Genomic DNA, 20,114 nt, shown 5'->3' with positions numbered 1-20,114 from the left:
TGCACAATGAGCCAGAATCTATCTCCTCATCTGCATAGTTGCTGCATGCAGCTCTGCTGCCTTGTCTATTTTGCTACAATACAGTTCATGACGCTTTCATGCAGAAGGGGATTTCATTGCTGTTTTGAAGATAGGTTTATCTTTTTTATCTTCAGTTGGATGACACAAAAATGAAGCAAACATGACATGGAAAGTACAGCAAAAGATGTTCTCAAGCCACCATGATAAAGGGTGATAGAAGTATCACTTTCATTTCCAGTAGAGTAAATTTCTTCAGATGAATTGAATTGCTTTACCACAACAATCTTTTGCTACAAACTGAGAAATATTTTTCAGGCCACTTTGCAAGCCAGTTCTTACTCAAAAGAAAAACAGACTGGTCCATTGTCCTCACATTTACACTCAAATAGAAGCCATTATGGACTCCTGGGCCTAAAAAAAGACTTATCTAATTATGGAGAGTAGAATTAAGAACAGTCAACAGGTCTCCATTGGTACATCTAGTGAATTTAGTGTGGTTCTAAACTGTTAAGGATAGTCTGCAGTTTCATGTGCCCTTGACAACATCCAGTGAATGAAGATTCTGTAAATATATTTGCCAGTTCATATTAGTGCTATAACAACCATATTTAAAATTTAAGTTCTATCCTATCTAAATAAAGTCCCAGTTTCTGCCTTTTAAACTAATTTAATCATATTGACAGGAGAAAAGTAAAAAGCAAAAACCTTCAGAGAGAATAGAAATGAATATATTTTACAGACCAGGAAATGAATACAAAAATTTCCAGTAGGAGACATAGTTAAAAATTCTTAAAACAGAAGTTATTGTTAATATTTTAAATACAGTGCTTTGCAAGTCAAGAGTGAGTGCATTATTTGGACACTTCTATGTCTGTATTTTTAAGTTCTGTTACTGTAAAGAACTTCCTCTCAAAAAAAAAGAAAAACACATTCTGGAAAAAATGGCTTTCTGTAGTAAAACTCTAATGACTGAAGTAGAAATATAATTTCTGACTGGTGACAAGTTTATAGTTTGTAATTGTGATTTTTAGTCAGAGAATAAAACACCAGTTGTTTGCTGATGCAATAGAAAACTCTGTTGGAATAGAGAACATCTTAATACATTCCCGCTTACAACCAGAGAGACACATTACACCTAGGCAGGAAATCTTCACTTCTGAAATGGAATGCCATTTCCTTAGACTTCTTATTCCACACTTTTTTACTCCAAATTTGTTTCCTTAATACTGCTAAATACCTCTCTTATGAACACAAGTAAGTGGTCCTCAATTTAGTAGGAAAAAAGTGATGAAAAATGAATACTTCAGGTGAAGGTCTCTCATGCAATGTGATTACAGTGTTCTGAAAGAATGTTTAAACTTACATCTTATTTGTACTGAATGTGTTAGAAAGAAGTATTTTTCCTATTTCCTTGATTCTGTATTATTAAATTTGAAGTGGTTTAGGGAATAATGGAGCCTAATTGAATTGGAATCTTTTGCATATTTATGGAGGTAATGTCTCTGTCTCTGGCTATACAGTGGAGATTTGTTCACTAATGTCATTTGACATGGCTATCTCTTCTCTTCTCTGGTTAATACCAGAAATGGGGTGTGAGAGTCTGAAAAAAGCTTCAGGTTCCACTTGCAGCTTATGCTGTAACAGCCTGGATACCTGCACAATCCTGTTCTCTACCTTGCAATCTAATTTCTTTTTGGTCAAGAACTCCTTGTTCAAGCATAAGATTTAAGAACCAATGAGATCAATATTTTTTATGACTAAGTAAAATACTCTAGGGAATGTTGCAAATTTCAAAAGATTTCCCTATAGTCCATAAAGCCAGAAAAGGCTTGTATGACTCTTACAGACAAAACACATAAAATTAGACATAATATCAAAACTGATAGGCTAAGGACACTGAAATCCTTATCTAGCTTCCCTTGATGTTTAGTTTGGAGATATGTTACAATAAAAATTGAGACAGATTTTTACAATCATGGCACAGATTTTTTTTCTTTTTTAATAACTGATAAAACAACTTTCATAATTCTTTTTCATTCCTATTGTCAGACTAAAAAATAAATTTGGTGTAAAACGTTTTGTAAGATATCAGTATCTGGATTTTAAACTAAAATTTCTCTTTCTTAGGATTCTTCATTATTTGAAAAATGAATATTTTTGAACACTATTGTAATATACAGGTAAAGTCTTTGACATCTTTGAACTACTCTACCTTGAAACAGGATTCTAAAATTAAAATTGCACTTGCAGAAGTATTTACAGAATGATTGTTGTTTCTCCTATCTAGTTTGATATAAGCACTGTAGAGAGGAATTTCTTTTTAGCAGTCTAATCTGGGACTTTTAAAATTAGTTGCAATTAGAAGCATTTCTCTGCAGATGTTTCTTCTTCACAGCCTGGAGTCAGTTTAGGAGACCTTGAACAAGTCTACACAACCTTTCAGTTTTTAAACAATGGCCAACAGATATATAAATCAAAAAGCCTTGATACAGAGATGCTCGTCTTCCAGATGATGTTAGCCTTTCCATATGTGGTGACTGTACTACTGCATCACACTTATCCCTCATTTAACAACATGCTGATGTCAAAACAACAGTTATCAACACTTTATTTTGTGTTCCAGGGCATTGCTCCTGTTTCAGACTCTGCTATGCTTCTTGAACAACAACAGAGATAAACTGTTACATATAGAGAGTAATCTGTGTTTTCTCCCAGAAAGATACAGCTAAATGTTCAAAGGGCAAACATACATACATAGCTTCACTATCTGCTTTGGGCTAGATAATGTATACTTATGAATCTAGGACTTTTTAAAAGTGGCTTGTATAAGGAGTACAAATGAAAGGAATACATTGGTAAACAAGGGAAGAAAAGTACTCTACTGTTGTGACCTGATATCTTTCTATTAATAGAAGGGTAATTCCACCATGCTCAATGACATTTATTGCTTTTTTTAAAGATGGAGCTTCATTCCTTGCTCTTGAGTAACTTCTGAGTCCAGCTGAGAAAACGAAACACTGTCAGGTCCTCAAGTGAGAAGCAGAGAACACAGAAATGCCCATGCACAAATATAAATGCAGTTTAAAAGTGGATGGGTAGTTTATAATTATGTTTTGCTTCCTGCTCACTGAAGATGTGAATGATGAGAAGGACAGAAAGGGATTTGGAGGAAAATCTCTATCTCTGCTTAATTCTGGCAAAATAAATTAATGTAGAAATCATTTAGAAATAGTAAAAGAGAAAATACCATAAGAGCCTCCCTGTAAATGCATGTGATACAAATGGTGTAGACACCTGAACCGGCATTTTCTTGACCTGGAATGTTTCAGGGAGGGGACAGCAATGTGTGACCACACTCCCCAAATGCTGGAGCAGGGTTTGCCCTGGGAGCCCTTGGTGACGTCTGAGAGCTTGGCACAGCATTATGACAATACAAGAGTTTGTCTGAACTGGAGAGATTTCACACTAATATTAGGGACTAAGACTAGGTTTTAGACTTCAAACGTAACAAAACAGTCTGATTTAAAAGTAAAGATAGTTTTAAGACCTCATCAAAGCCCATAAATATGTTCTGTTTAATTTTGCCAAAATGATGTACAAACTTACTTCTTTTACTCTGAAAAAGGATTCTTTTGATAGCTTGATTTTTCTGGCCCTTTTTTGATAATTTTAACGTATCTTAATAAACTGAAGTAGTGATTTGTATGTCTAGCACTAAAGCATACTATGTTTTGAAATTGTTTTTTACTTTCTCATGTCTTATATTATTTAAGAAATATTTTTGCAGGTGGAAAAAGCAACAACAAAACCAAGAACAACAAAAAAACCACAGTGCAGCACTCCTTTTTGTTGCTGATATTCTTCCACGGCTAAACAAAGAAGAAATGTTTTCCCTGTAGTTTGGTGTAAGTGTACTATATTAAAATATACTACCATGTGATGTTCTAAAAGCACCTCAGTAAAGGATATAGTTATTTATAAAATCTATATTAAATTAGACAACCTATGTAAAGCAGTTTGTCATAATGTTTGTATTTTCCACTGAAAGATAAAGAAAATAAAAGTCCATAGGAAAGAAAAAAAGTACTTGGCATCCAGAGTAATTTACTACTTTGGGAAAAAAAAATCCATATTGTGCTTTGTCAGCACAAATTCCTCTCTTTGCTTCCAGCAGTTCAAAGTCAAAAGGCAAGGTTGAAGATAGAGATTCAGGTTTAGTGGACTGAACCACAAAATAATTTTAATGCAACAGTCTAGGTATTTGATTAGTCTGCATTATTATAATTTATTTCTGGACATTATCACTTGCTAAATGTTCCCATCACTTCAAGCAAAACTTCACAATATAGCTTTGATAAACCTCATTGCTTGGCTAAAGGAAGCTGCTTTGGATGCCAGCTCACAGTGCTGCTTTACTTCACTTGAGGCCTGCCAGAGAGAACTGCTTAAGAAGCTGATTTTTAAGAACCCCTGAGCAGTCTGAGCAACCCTGGAGACCTGTGAGCATTTGATTCTTCTAAAATGCAAGCACAAGAGACAAAGAACTGAATCTATACCTCCATATTATGTTTAACTATGACAGAGCAATTAAAGAGCTCTTTGACAAAGCAGCTTATATTTTATGTGAGTATAACTTCAGCCATTGCCCTCATACATCCCTACAGCATTTAAATGCAGTGTTCCATTTATCTGTTTTTACACCATTAAAAATATCTACTAAGAAACATTCCGTACAGCTTTAATTTCAGACTAATTTCAGATTTCAGCACTGCAAACATTAAGGAAGTTCTTACTTTCTTAATTTCTTTCTTTTTCTTACTTTCTTACTTTCTTTTCTCCAGATTTAACAATGACACCAATTAAATTTTCATGTGTATAGGTTTTCAGTAATTTAAAAATTTTGAATAAATATGGATATTAGTGAAATTTTGCATCTTGTAATAAATTATTTATTATTTGACATACAATCTATTCCCACTATATCCTCCAAAAGGAATAAATTTATTTTTGTCAATTAAGTCAGTAGTTCAAAAACAGACATAAAGACTCTTCTTTAAGCTATCAAGGTTCATGATCTTTACTTTCATACTAGAATACTTCGAAATCACAAGGAGATTTTTCTTTCTTCTATGGCATTTCTTACCATAATGAGGAATTATTGCCCAAGCCATTGCAGAAGCGTAGATGCCGCCAATCATCCAAAACATACAGAGCCAGCTCAGGTGTTCACCTCGTTTCTCCCGAGCAAGCACTTCCGAAAAATAGGAGAAGACGGTTGGCATGGCTCCACCAATCCTAAAAGGAGATACAGTTCATGGATTAAGCAAGAGAGTAACAGCTAGATAAAGTTTGAACAAGCTGGTAGCAGCAGTCATCAAAAACTTCAAATACAAGCAGCTTCTCTAGCAAGTGTTTTTTCTCAAATTGCACCATATATTGGGGAACTCTAGAGAAAACTTTCATCAGTTTGGATGAAATTTTTTGTCAAATATTTCCTTGAAAATTCTATGTACTATTTATTGCATTCAATGTTTCAAGGTAATTGTCAATATGTCAGTCACTGGAACAGAGAAACCAGTGAGAAGTCTTGACTTTCACCATTACAAAATCATGACAGCCTACTGACAAGTGTTAAAATACATTGCTTCTAATGCTTCTAATATTAATCATTTTCCCAAAGCGTAATAGGTATTTCTCTTACCTCCCATGACTTAGGTAACCAAGAAGTAACTAAATGTCAATAGGTTTTTTTTACACACAATTCAAAACATATTCTATTCAGTTGGACTACATGGATACCTAAGCCCATGCTGGCTTTTTACTTAATTTTTTATGAAAAGCATATGCATTCATATAATATTCATTTTTCATGGTAAAACAAACATTGTCTGAAGGTCAGTTGTTAAAAAAAAAAATTAATTCAACTTGGTTTTACAAAAATTAAAGTAACTCAAAATATTTATCACTTTTGGTAGCAGTTTGGTACCAGTTTCCAAGTAATCTTTTACTATCTTTACCTGCTCACTACGTACTATCTTTACCTGCTCACTATGTATACAAGCTGTCAAAAGTTCTACATCAGGACAAGTGCTTGTGGATTTTATTTTTCCAATTAAGAAAATACCTTCAGATTACATACTTTAAAGCAATATATGGCATGGTTTGAATTTTTAAGTGAATTTCAAAGATAAGTGCAAATTTATATATCATCTGGGAGCTGCCAAACTGGAAGCAAACAGCAAACATCAAAACAGTTTTAAACAGATATTAATAAGGGAAACATGAATACAGAAATGGTATTTTACCACTAAGAAAATTCAGTGCCATAGCCATACAGTTTATTTTAATATATGTTCATGTACTTTTATGAAGTACTGGGTTGGCTGTTACACTTGTTTACACTTGTTACAGCTTGTTTGCTGTTTTCTCTTTTCCTTTGTACATCTCTTCATAGAGTCATAGAATGCTTTAGGTTGGAAGGGACCTGAAAGATCAGTTGATTACAACCCCTTCATATGGATAGAGACATCTTCACCAGACCAGACTTCTCACAGCTCCATCCAAACTGGCCTTGAACACTGCCATGGATGGCATGACATTCCTCAGTAACCTGTTCCAGTGCCTCACCATCTTCACAGGAAAGAATTTCTTCTTAATATCTAACTTAAACCTGTCCTCTTTCAGTTTGAAGCCATTCCTGCTTGTTCTATCACCACATGCTATTGTAAAAAGTCTCTCTCAATTTTTCTAACAGGATCCCTTCAGGTACTGGAGGGTCCAATTAGGACATCCTGAAGCCTTGTCTTCTCTGAAATACTGCTGGTCAATATTTAGCTTTACAACAATTCATTTGCATAGCTGAACCTACTAGCTGTTAAAGGCTCTTCTGGTAATGCAAAGGTTTACACCTCTAGGAATTCCTGTTACATACACAGCTAACAAGATGTATGCCATTTCTTCTCATGGGTAGAAATATTGAAAGCCTTCACTAGGAAACTCTCTGTCACAGACAACAAGGGACAATGTCCTTGGGGTTTCCCTGGAAGTCTGGGCTGAGGAAAAATTGAGGGGGCATGGCCAAAGGTAGAACCACAACTCATTTTCCTATGATGGGGAAACCCTGCTGTCTCAGTGCTTTTATGGATTCAGTGCTTTCCAGTTCCATAAACATAAAAGGATTATAGTTATGATGTAAACTCTCCAGAGTGAAGAGATGGCTTTGAATTGCACTTCCACAATATTCCAAATAGAGTACTCATGGTTCTAGTTAGAGTTTCTTTTCTAAGGTTAAATATTTACTAGTAGAATCATTAACAAGATCTTCCTCTTTCCTGACAAAGATGAAAAGTGCTGATAAGGAGTTATAGGTGCCCACTTTCAAGAAGACCTAATTTAATAGGTTGCTCATGGCATCCATTGAGTGGATGCTTCAAGTTGAGAAAATCTACCTTGTCTTACTGTCAAAAAATGTAGACAACCTGACCAAAAGTAGCTAAAAAGGCATCTCTCACCTGTCAGCATGAACCAACTATATCATGGATGATGAGAAGTAAATGCTGCTTTAGCCGTTAAAACTGATCCAGATAGGTTGACATATATGCTACATCCTAATGGTACTCCAAAGCTACAGAAGAAGCCCTGTCCAAAACAATAGGACAACTTTGCTAGAAAACAGACCTTTTATACATGTAAAAGGAATTCTGGAGCCAGAAAATAAAAATGTTTATTTAGGATATGCAACTAAGCAGGAAAAAAGTAATCAGCTTTGAAAACTCACAGTTCTTCTGTTCCAACTGATTGGTTTATCTGACACTTCCAATGAGTATGCCAATAGGGTAAGAAATTCTTTAAAGCCCAGATAGTATGTTTGTATTGATTAAACAGTGAAAATAACCTGTCTAGAGTTTAAAAGAGAAATAGAGGATGTACTCTGTCATATGGAAAATTGCTGCTATGGAGAGTTGTAGGTCTTCGTTTCACAGCAATGGTGTAGTAAAGTGAGTTGTGCACTTTTTTGCACCTTAAAGCTGTGAATGGAGAATTTGCTTCTCAGCTGGTTAAACTCATGCTTCTGGCCTCATGTAAGTACAGACTGATCCTGCTACAACATTTTAGCATACTGGTATCTATGAAGCTCCTCCTGTATCATAAAGCTACTACAAGAACAAAAAATTGATTATGAAAATCTTAGAAAGGCTAATCAACAGCAAAACTGGAGGAGCAAGAAGGGAGATGGGGAGGACGGGAGATGGGGAGATTGTCTAGCATTAAGAGCAAAAGAACAGTCTTCTGCTTTTAAGAAGACTGTTCTTTTGCTCTTAATGCTAGACAATCTCAAAAGTGACAGCAGCCATGCCTCCATTCCCTAAAACTTGCTCCTAAATTTAGAGCAAGTGATGGCAGGAAGGGAGAGTAGGAACAGCTACAACTGTTCTCACACCAACCAACAATGAGAAATCACCTTAAAAACTCAGTGGACCTTGAGAACTCTTTTAAGGAACAAAGAAATTTCTTCCTGACTTGCAGAAGTTTTAACTTGTGCTTGGTACTACAGTCATTTTCTATTATAGAATTAATATGTTATCTGGTATACTGAACACTGCTAGTAGAAGCATAAACTGCCTCTCAAAGATTAGGGCAAGAGAAGATCAGAGTATCTCCAACTTCTTCCATCACTCTCTTGTGAGAATTTTTCAGATCCTTCAGCCACTACTGCTATTTATGAATTAACTTATCAAAAGCTCATATTTTAAAAAATCCACCAATAAATCACACAACAGCTGCAAGGAAGAATATAATTGTTACAGTTTAAAAAAAGAAAACTTTGGCTAGATCCCATCTTCACTTGCAATCATACAAACCCTTAATAATTCAGTGCCTCCAGGTGAGTCCTTCCCTATTTATAGGGAAAGAACAAAATTTGATTCTCAACATTTTTGTATTGTAAGTTTGAAAGTAGCTGCCTCGTTGTTGCCCACCAACATTTTGTGAAATGTATGGTGCCATGCACAGGAGTGCATTTCAAGTAAAATGAGAAGCAGAACTGCTACTAATTTTTCCGTAGGAAGACCTCATCTTTTGTTTTAAGGAAAATGCAAATGCTATTTTCCCACAGGATACAGTGTTAAGTCTGCTTCTGGTACAGTGGGCTGTTTACTGTTACTGTGTTTGTAAATTATATGGCTCATCATCACAGAAAATAATTTGATATGTGAAACTATATTCTTCTCTTGGTATGTCTGCCTGTGCAGATGGAAAGCCCATGAAAACTGTGGGTTTGACTTGAGAAGAACATTCATTTTGAAAATGGGAAGGAGTTTAATTTTCTTAAACACAAATTATTCAAACAAGCTGAAGCTTTTATATCTCATCTCTTATTCATTTCTGTTATCTCTTCAGTTACCCTAACCAAAGCAGTGAATGTAAACATGTTACCCATAGATAACAGAGAGAAGTCCATGCACTACTTCCTTAGGGGTCACAAAAAGTATGTATCCTGTTAGTATGTACAAAACTAAGTACTTTTTTTCATATCTTCACAGATAAATTGTGTGGAGTCTGAACATTTTTTTAGAGGATTAGAAAACCCACTGACCTAACCCTAAGCTTCTGGGATGATGATCATGAGTGATATCTGTCTCCTGAATAACACATTCTTTAATGAGACAGAGTCTAATACCAACAGGAGGCAAAACTTCATTTAGCTTGGCCCAAAATCATTAAATAAGTTCTCTCACTCAATAAGAATCAGACTTTTCATGTGAAATAAAAGGATGCATGCTTTCAGCCTTGATTTTTTTCGTAAATATGTAGGAATATATGCGAGAACAACACTAAGGAAATAGCAGGAACCTTTTGCTACTGCACGTACTGTTGATATGTGGGAGAATAGCATAAATGTCAATCAAAAGAATGACAAATAATGATCTTTTCAGTTATTCTTCATCTTGTGTAATAAACCCCATCATAAGTAGGCAGAGCAAGAGAGAATGTGTATTTATGTACATTCTCAGTTCATATTTGTTCTGTGCAATTGTGAGAAAGGTGATACCAAAAGGAGATTTACGGGGTGTACCTTAGGAGAGTGGGATTCAGTGAAACAGACAATAAGCTAACATACATTTGCCTTTTCTTTGTTATAAACAAAGATGATAAATGTCTGCTAATCTACCTTCAGAGCTGTGATTTGTCACAACAGATTTTAGCAACTGCACAGTGTGACAGCTGGGATGAAAACACATCTGTGAGGCATTCAGAAACCTCTGGCTTCAGATAGAAGCTATTGTTTATTTGCAGATTCACTAGTCAAAGGGGCTTGAAAGCAAAAGCATTAACGGAATAGAGATAATTAAGAAAAAAATATCTTACAGAATACTTACAGAATACTAAATATACAAGGTAGGATGGTGTTCTTCTGAAATACTTTGTCTTCTCTTTCAAACTTGAACAACATCCAGACTAAAAATAGGTAGTGTCTGTGTGAGATGGCATTTGCAAGTTGTCACCTTGTTATTTGCTATTTGATAAGAAGTGATAGAGCTCAAAACACAGATTCAGAGATTTAGAAAGAGCACATTCAACTGTACATAACAGTTCTTAACAGTTTTCTACCCCAGCGCCATAAGTCTCATTGAAAAATATCTCTATTGTTTTCCTTTCAGAACTGCCATTAGACTGGCAAAGTACTTAATGGTGAGCAAACAGATCGACTTTTTCCTTGAGAACTGCTGGATAAAGACCTAGAAAACTGCATCACGCTAAAGACTAAGCTTTGTTGATCATTGTACCCATTTTTAAATACAAGTGTTTCTTTGGACTATGAATAATAAGGAAGTTTTCTTGCAGGTACATAAGTGGCCTGTGTGCTATTAATAGCAAGAGAGTCCTTGTAAAAATGATTCACATGATAATTTACTGAACTCTACAGTAGTCAGTTCTGATGAAAGGTGAATTGACAAATAAATAATTCCCCGTATTTACCCAACACCATTTAAAAAATCAAGTTTAATTTACATTCAAGCATATAATAGCAAAGAATTTGTCAGATACGTCAGATAAATTGCTTTCACATATGCTAGTATTGGTAATCACAAAATCATTGCTAATGGGTTCTTTCTTTTGTAGATTTTCTTCTTTTTCACTCTTCAAGTTTTTACTTGAAAGACAAATACCATGGTCAATGTCTGCTATAGACCACCAAAACAGGAAGAAAAGGCAGGTGAAATAGTGTAGAAGCAGCTGGGAGAACTCTCACAATCACTGGCCATTGTTCTTGTGGGGGATTTCAACCTTGCAGATGCCTGCTGGAAAAGCAACAGAGTGGAGAGGAACCAGTCCAGGAGGTTCCTGGAGTGTGTGGATGATAATGCCCTGACACAGCTGGTCAGGATGTCAACAAGATAGTGCACCCTACTGGACCTGTTGTTTGTGAACAGAGAAAGACTAGTGGGTGATGGGATATGATGGTTGGAGGCTCTCTGGGCCACTGTGATGACAGAATGACAGAGCTTTTAATTCTCAGAGAAGTAAGGGAGGTTGGCAAGGAGAACATGTACCTTGAACTTGTGGAGGGCAGACTTGGGCCTGTTTAGAAGCCTGGTTGAGAAAGTCTCTTGGGAGGCAGTTGTGGTTGGCAAATGAGCCCAGGAACACTGGACATTCTTCAGGAATTAAATCCTAGAAGTGCAGGACCAGGCTGTCACCACATGCTGAAATTTGGACCAGCAGGGTGAAGACCAGCCTGATTGAACAGAGAGCTGAACTCCAGAAAAATCCAAGAGAGTTTATGATGTATGAAAGACTAGGCAGGCTACTTAGGAAGAGTACAGGGATGTCATGAGGTCAAACAGGGAGAAACTCAGAAGAGCCAAAGCCCAACTGGTTCTTAACCTATCTACTGCTATAAAATGAAAAAAAAAAAATGTTTCAATAAATATATTTGTGGTATTAAATATCACATATATTAACAACAAAGGTGGGCTAAGGAGAGTGCCCAGCCTTTTTCACATGAAGGGGGAAACACAATGACAAAGCATGAAGAAAAGACTGGGGTCTTCTTTGTCTCAATCTTCAATAGTCACATCAGCTGTTCTCAGGGTACCCAGCCTTCTGATCTGGGAGACAGAGAGAAGCAGAATGAAGCCCACACAATCCAAAGGGAAATGTTCAGAGACCCACTACATCACTTAGATGTGCTCAAATGTTTGGGCCTGGATAGGATCCACCCAAGTTTCCTAAGGGTGCCAGTAGAAGTGCTCACTGAGCTACTTTCCATCATTTAGTCCTGGCTAATTGAGGAGGCGTCAGTTGAGTAGAGGTTGGGATATATGATGCCCATCTACAAGGAGGGTTAGAAGAAGGATCTGGGAAACTACAGGCCTGACTGTGGTGTCCAGGAAGGTCATGGAGCAGACAAGCCTGCACCATCACATGGCACATATAGGAGAACCAGGGATTCAAGCCCAGCCGTCATGGGTCTGGTTTGTGAAAAGCAGGTCCTACTTGATTTCCTTCTATTATAGGATCACCCTCTTTGTGGATGAGTGAAAGACTGTGGATGTTGCCCAGCTGGACTTTAGTAAAGCCTTTGACATCATCTCCCAAAGCATTACCCTGGAGAAACTGGCAGCCTATGACTTGGACAGCTGCATTGTTCACTGGGTAAAAAACTGTCAGGCTGGCTGGGCCCAGAAAGCAGCAGAGAATGCAGTTGCATCCAGCTGGTGGCTGGTCACCAGTGCTGTTCCCCAGGGCTCAGTAATGGTGCCAGTCCTGTTTAATGCCTTCATTGATATCAGGACAAGGGGATCGAGTGCACTCTCAGACAGTTCACAGATGACACCAAGCTGGGTGGGAGTGCTGATCTGCTGGAGGGCAGGAAGTCTCTGCAGAGGGATCTGGGCAGGCTGGATCATGGGCTGAGGCCAGTGGTGTGAGGTTCAACAAGGCCCAGTGCTGGGTCCTGCCCCTGGGTCACAACAACCCCAGGCAGCTCCACAGGCTGGGGCAGAGTGGCTGGAAAGGACCTGGGGATGCTGACTGACAGCAGCTGGACATGAGCCAGGGTGGGCCCAGGTGGCCAAGAAGGCCAATGGCATCCTGGCCTGGATCAGCAATGGTGTGGCCAGCAGGAACAGGACAGGGATTGTCCCCCGTACTGGGCACTGGTGAGGCCACACCTCAAATCCTGTGTTCAGTTTTTTGCCCCTCACCACAGGAAGGTCATTCGGATGCTGGAACATGTTCAGAGAGGGCAACAAAGTTGGCAAAACATTTGGAGCAAAGTCCTAAGAGGAGTGGCTGAAGGAACTGGGGGATTTTCAGCTGGCCAAAAAAAAAAAAAAAAAAAAAAAAAAAAAAAAAAAAAAAAAAACAACCAACCACCACCCTTATCACTCCCTACATCTACCTGAAAAGAGATGTAGACAGGTTGGTCTCTCCTTTTCCAAGTAACAAAAAATAGAGTGAGAGGAAATAGACTCAAGCTGTACCACAGGAATGGCATAGTAGGAAAAATTTCTTAATGGAAAAATTTCTTCATGGAAAGGTCTGCAAAACATTCTAACAGGCTGCTGAGGGAAGTGTGGAATGACCATTCCTGGAGGGTTTTAATGTATGTGTACATGAGGTGCTTAGGAATAAGTCTTAGTGGTGGACTTGGCAGTATTAGTTTGATGGTTGACCTCAATGATTTTAAAGATCCTTTCCAACCTAAATAATTCTATGATTCTATAATTTTTCTTTTTATTTTTTCTGTTGTGTAGTCTCTCTTTATTTACCCTTGTCTGGTCTTTTCCTCTCTTTTCTCCCTTTTCTATAATCTTCCTTTCCTCATAAGAATGCTGTCTTAGAGAAGGGAAGAGAAGGTTTAGGGAAGACCCCCTTCTCTCTGAGAACCTCTCATCAACCTTCACCCACAGTTGATGGTGTAAGGACTGAAGCAAAGCTATTTGTGAAGCTCAGACCTTGCCAATTGCTTACTTGGCTTCACTGAGAAGTGTATATCCCTTTTGGCATAGCCTGTCAGCTTTGAAGCCAGTCACCTGCAGAGCTATTCATTAGCTCACAGTGTAAAAACACTGATAGCCCTGGGTAGGACACAGCTGGATGTTGAAGAGGAATCAGAGGCAGAAGATTACAACATTTTGAGAGTGAGAGAATACAAGGTCCTTCATGAAAAAACAGTGGAACAAGTGGATATGAGGAGGTAAAAGATAAATACAACATGATACTAAATACTGATGACATAAAATTATAAAAGCTGGATGTTGTTCTAGATCTGAAGTTCCTGAAGGAACTGCTTGTGTAGGCCAATAATCTTGTCCTGTTTCCACATAGTCTTCATCTCTGTTGGAACATTTTTGCAGTTGTTATGTATATAGACTGATTGTACACCCTTCATGTCATAGTCTCTAAGGGGTGGATATACAACTCTAAGCATTTCTTGCTACTATACATAGTATACATAACTACTGGTAAAAGTTGGGGTGTGTGGACTTACTCAGGCAACCCCTCAAAACTGCAAGTTACAAGAAACTACATTCATGGTTTTGGATTTTTGCTAACTTTTGATTCCCCATGAAAAAGTTAAGAATTTTAGAAAATATCTGAATTACAAGTTTTTTTCTACCATAGTGATACCACCACTCTGTGGTAGATCCCAGTAATATAGGAGTACTGCAGGAATGTTTAGAGATTGTCTAAGGACGGATGAAGAACTGTCTGAAGGTCTCAGATTTAATGAAGTATAGTCTAAAGCAGTCTTGAAAAGGAATATTATGTTAATACATATTGAGAAAGACTTTTGTTTGCAGGAGAAAAGCTTCTTAATAGCTTTTAGTTATATCAGTTAACAATATCTAACCTGTATTTCCTAATTTTTCTGTGGGTTTGGAGAAGAAATTTGGCCAAATTGGCAATTTTGGTAAATTGAAAGAAATCTTTGCAGCCTGGAAATACTGCGTGCTTTTAAAATAGGACACATTTATTTAGCATTTTTTATTTTGCTCAGAAGAAGGAATAACTTTCCACCAGGAGCAAACATGTGAACTTGTCTGAAAAATTTCTAAATTGTAATTCACCTCAGGATATTTATTTCAGCTAGTTTTCATTGTATGAAAACTTTGGTTTCTTTTAGAAACCAAACTTTCTTTAGAAGTAATATTTGGGCTGGATAAGCATGATTTCCACCCCCCCCCATCCCCAGATTGTATAATCTCTGCATATCTTGAAGCAACCAAATTAAAATTTAGTGGGATAAGACAAAACTGTATTGTGGTTTTAATCACTTTATTATAAATTTAGTTGTTGTACTTAAAAAAAAACTTCATCTAAAATTGTAAGTATCAAAAATATTAAACTAATAGCTTAGATTAATGTTTTATAGAAATTGGACAAAACGCTGTAGCCGAGAATAATATTTCACAGTGGTAGTGTTGAACAGACAACAGCTCCAGCTTCATTCAAGTTAACAGCTATGTTGTGAGTAATGCTCTGTATCAGAGAAACTTTCCTTTGACATTTTCAGACAGATACAACAAGGTGCTTTTTGTTGATAAATATTTGCACCTTCCCCCAATGGCTAATGATGAATACAACTTACAGTTTCTTTTCTAGATCTTTTCACTTTGTAGGAAACCATGTCTAAAGCCCTCCTAGACCTTTACAAGCTTTTGGACTCAATTTCCGTTTGAGTTTTGATTTTCAGTTGATCAAGGGAAGCATCATGGTTCTGATATTATTTTCTGGAAAAGGAAATGATTTTGCAGCCTTTCCAACATTTCTTCATTCTTTTGTCTAGCTGACGCTTACATTTCAGAATTTTGTAAGTCTCGATACTCTTTATGCAGCAGTATCTTGATATTATTTATACTGGTTTGCATTTAAAATCTCTTTTTTTACCTGCAAAAGTTTTACTAGTTTTAGGTTTTTTTCAGATTAAAAATGGGGGGAAAAGTATTTGAAGGGGTATTTTTTTCCTTGAATATTTTACTTTAATAAACACATTTTCACTGCAAGTGATTATGAGAAGAATATATTTTATAGTATTTTTAAAATAAATGAAATCATCTATCAGATACTGGTTTTATTTTTCATGCTTCTTAATCTTTTTTTTTTTAATTATCTACAAGATAATGGAGCAGTTTAAACTCTACATACCTAAGTGATTTTATATCATCTGAGTACTTCTTAATATTTCAATGATCTTTAATTAAAATAAATTCTCCAGATAACTCTCTGCCCCTTCAGAAAACTCCCACTCCTCTCCAGTCTGAGTAACAACGATATTTTACCTTTAAAACATAAAATTCAGTTCTTTCCTTGAAATAATTCTAATTCCATAGTTGAGTTCTTTGAATCACACAAAATTACTGGAACAAAGCATTCCTCCCTCAAAAACAGAGGTACAGTGGAATGTCATCGAGAAGTCTAGGGAAAATGTGTGCCTTTTCCCAAAGGAAACCAGAGACTTGGTTACCTGGATATGGAGAAGGCTGAGGCACTCAACAACTTTTTTTTTTCCCCTCAGTCTTCATCACAAAGAGCTCCACTCACATCAGCTGCAGGAGGCAAGGCAGGGGAACTGGAAGAATGACAACATCCCACTGTAGGAGAAGACCAGGTTCGAGAACATCTAATTAGCCTGAAGGTACACAGGCTGATGGGACCTGGTAAGATACATTGGTGCGTCCCGATGGAATTGGAAGACAAGGTTTCTAAGCCACTATCCTCCATATCTGAGAAACTGTGGCTATTTTGTGAGGTGCTCATTGACTAGAAAAGGGCAAACACTTATCAAGATGGGATTTTCCTCATCTTGAGGGTCTGGCAAAAAGACTTCTAGAAGCCCCATGGTTTTCACACTGCTACCCTGATATAATCTGAAAGGAGTTATTCAGGGGAAAAATATAATCTTTAAAGAAAACAGCAAATAAGAGCCAGCCATGAACCTCTCTCTGCAGTAATTGCTATGAGGAACAACTCTGCAGCTCATGCTGTCTTTTTTCTTCTCTTTGTTTGATTGTTTTGTGGTTTGTTTTGTTTTGGAGACTCCATTTAAAATATAGTACATGGTGATAAATTATCTATGATCTATTCATGTAGCTTTCAAAGATAAGGTAAGGGGACTTTGAACAGAGTGGGGAAATTGTAGGATGAAGGTATGAAGGGCCTGCTCCTTCAAGGACCGTTAATCATAAGCTGGGTACACAAGAGAACATGGTTCCCAGTCAAGGACATACATGTATCACAAGGAAAGCTACAGACACTGACTCTTACTGTAAAAGCTCCTGGACAAGTGAGGAGGAAATGGTGCAGGCAACTTTTCCATGAGGCATAAAAAAAAAAATTTTTGCCATTTCAAAAACAGGGGACAATTTTGGTTAAAGCCATTTCAGTCTGCAATAAAACAAACCTTTGTAGCATAAGGGTCCATACCTGCCCCAGGGAATTGGCCAGGCTAAGCAGTAATACAACAAGCTTCTTGACTTTACAGGGTCACAGAAGAGTGAAAGTGTCATGCAACATGATCTGTAGTGTTTGTGCATGGAGTGAAAAAACATAGTTCCTAGAACTGATGGTGATTTATGATAGGGGATTTTTAAAGTTTTGTTTTTCTATGGGATTTGGGGTTTTCAGGAAGGAGAATATTGCTATTTCTCCTTGTTGTCTTATAAAGTCATATCTGAAAATCTGGTGACAAAATAAGGAGATTCTTCTAGCTAGATGACTCCTCACATTTTTCTCTCTCCTCTTGTCCTTCCATTCCTCTTCTTAAATCAGTTTAAAATTACTGAGTGCTATGGTAATTTCTTGTTGATATTCATGTCAAGCCCTAGCCTACCTCAGACCAGTTCAAAGGATTTCTCAAAACACAAATATCACACAACTGCCATGACTACATAACATAAAGGCAACAAACCATTAAAGAAGTGGAGTTCATGTGCATGACTTTACAGCTCAGCTGCTGTGCTCTCACCAGATCCTGTCTATTCAGCATACCAAAGATTGATAGTGGTCTGAATTAGGAGTCTTAATCTGAATCAAGCAATGACCAGAAGTGCTAAACCAAGCAGTCTGCAGAACAGAGCTCTTGTTTATCCAAGTGTGCAGTAAACGTAGAGGTTTCCTCGTAGTAGTTTACTTATCTAACTCCATCTTTGCTCATAAAAGTTTAAAATTTATAAATTTGACCACTGAGAAGTTATTTAAATGAAAAGTAAAGAAAACACAGGTCCCTAAACTCCAATATTTCAGAGAGAACATTTGACACAATTTAGGACCCTGTTTTAAATTTATCATGATGCCATGGTATTAAAAACATTATTGTGCACACAAAGATATTAGAAACTTTAAAAATATTACCAAAATCACAGCGTACACCTGTGAGGAGAGTGTTATTTTGCTGATTGAACAAGATACTGTACATGAAGCTGAGGCATAAAATAAGTTAAGCAAGTTGATCAAGTTCACAAAACAAATCCTTTGCAATATAAGAACAAACTCAATCTTACAGTTTTCAGTCTGTGTCTTTCCCCCAGAATTTTTCCCCTTCAGGTTGCTATTTAGGAGCATAGTAGCTACCTTGCTTATTTCTCTCACAACTGACACAGACTGTATTTCTACACTAAACAATTTTCTTATGCAAACAGAAAAGTTTTATTAACACACAGAATTGTGAAAATTAACAAAACCAGAGGAGCTTACCCAAATCCAGAAAACAAGCGACAGAAGAGGAAGAAGCCATAGCCCTGGACAAAGGATGAAAGGAAGGCAAAGAATCCATTGACAGACATGCATATCAGGAGTGATTGTCTCCTTCCCACCTTGTCTGCCAAGCCTCCCCAGAAGAATGCCCCCACCATCATCCCAAGGTACACGATACTCCCTGCAATACACAAAAATACAAAAAGAGATATTTTGTGAGCTACATAATTGACCACACCAAAATCAGTTAACCTTGTATATTTACAAAAACATTAGTATACAGGTGATTTTATCCTTTCTCACTGAATAGAAATTATATGCACAGTTTTGCAAATGTATCTAGAGAGAACAGATTTCCTACTGTCTTTGTCATTTGTTACCAGACACACTTAATATAAATATTAAACAAGGTGCGTCTGGCTAAAACAATAAACGTGCAGGCAAATAAGTCTGAATAGGAGGAGAAAATGTCATTATTTCCTCAGAATTAAAATTAATTCATGTTAAATATTGCAAAAAATTACTTCCCCTACAGATTCAATTTGTCTGAACATCTCTAGAGTTTGAGCAGTCCTGCAGAAGATTAAATACTGGGATCACTGGGAGTAATATGTGCTAAAAAAAAAGTTGATTATAAAACATTTTCCACTTGAGATCTGTAGAATCAAAGACATCCATCTTGTTTGGTTTTTCTCCCTCCTACATGAGTGTATTTCTTTATTTTAAAAATCAATGTCCTTTCAAAGCAAAAGCACTGTAATGTTCTTGACTTGTTGTTTTGGTGGTTTGCTTTTTTATGTTTTTTTTTTGGTTTTTGTTTTGTTTTGGGGTTTTTTTGGGTTTTTTTTTGTTTGTTTGTTTGGGTTTTTTTCTGTCGTGTTCCCCCCTCCTAATAATTTTGAACAGATACAGTAACATTTATTAAAATGACATAGCAAAAAAAATATTGGGGTGATATTTTTTTAACATAAATTGTGTTTCCACATGTATTTTCTCACAGAAAGATAAGTTGAAAATTTAACATTTTGATTGTTCACATCTTAGCACATTGTACATAATTTCCTTTCCAAACACCCTGTGGAACATTTGACAAATATGTACAACATATTGAGCAGATTGTCAGAAGGAAAAAGTAACTTCTGTCCCAAGTTTTGGACAGAACCATTAACATTGTATTTTGTTTGATATGTGGAATTCTTTTTCCATCTAATTTCTTGTTGAACTTCCCAGGTTAGGTTTTCTATATTCTGCATATTGCTACATCTTCTACATCTTCTTTAGAGCAGGAATTACTTACAAAGGTGCTAGAAGTAATTAAAATACTAGAAATCCTTGTTATATGTCTCCTTTTGATTAGTCTCAAGAATGGACAAATTCTCCAGCATCTC

General features: G+C 36.7%; 1 protein-coding gene across 1 annotated transcript in view; it reads right to left on the bottom strand.

The window, feature by feature from the left end:
* SV2C (synaptic vesicle glycoprotein 2C) overlaps positions 1 to 20,114 on the bottom strand; it is a 75,252-nt gene that overhangs the window by 39,181 nt on the left and 15,957 nt on the right. The window contains exons 2-3 of the mRNA XM_054003168.1: positions 18,727 to 18,907; positions 5,165 to 5,316 (exon numbers count right to left, since the gene is read on the bottom strand). Of these exons, the coding sequence (XP_053859143.1) occupies positions 5,165 to 5,316; positions 18,727 to 18,907 (333 nt within the window). The remainder of the gene's footprint in view (positions 1 to 5,164; positions 5,317 to 18,726; positions 18,908 to 20,114) is intronic.

This window comes from Vidua macroura, chromosome Z, assembly GCF_024509145.1.
Source record: "Vidua macroura isolate BioBank_ID:100142 chromosome Z, ASM2450914v1, whole genome shotgun sequence".
Taxonomy (NCBI): domain Eukaryota; kingdom Metazoa; phylum Chordata; class Aves; order Passeriformes; family Viduidae; genus Vidua; species Vidua macroura.
Note: the sequence above shows the minus strand (reverse complement) of the source record. Positions and strands in the feature narration are given on the sequence as shown.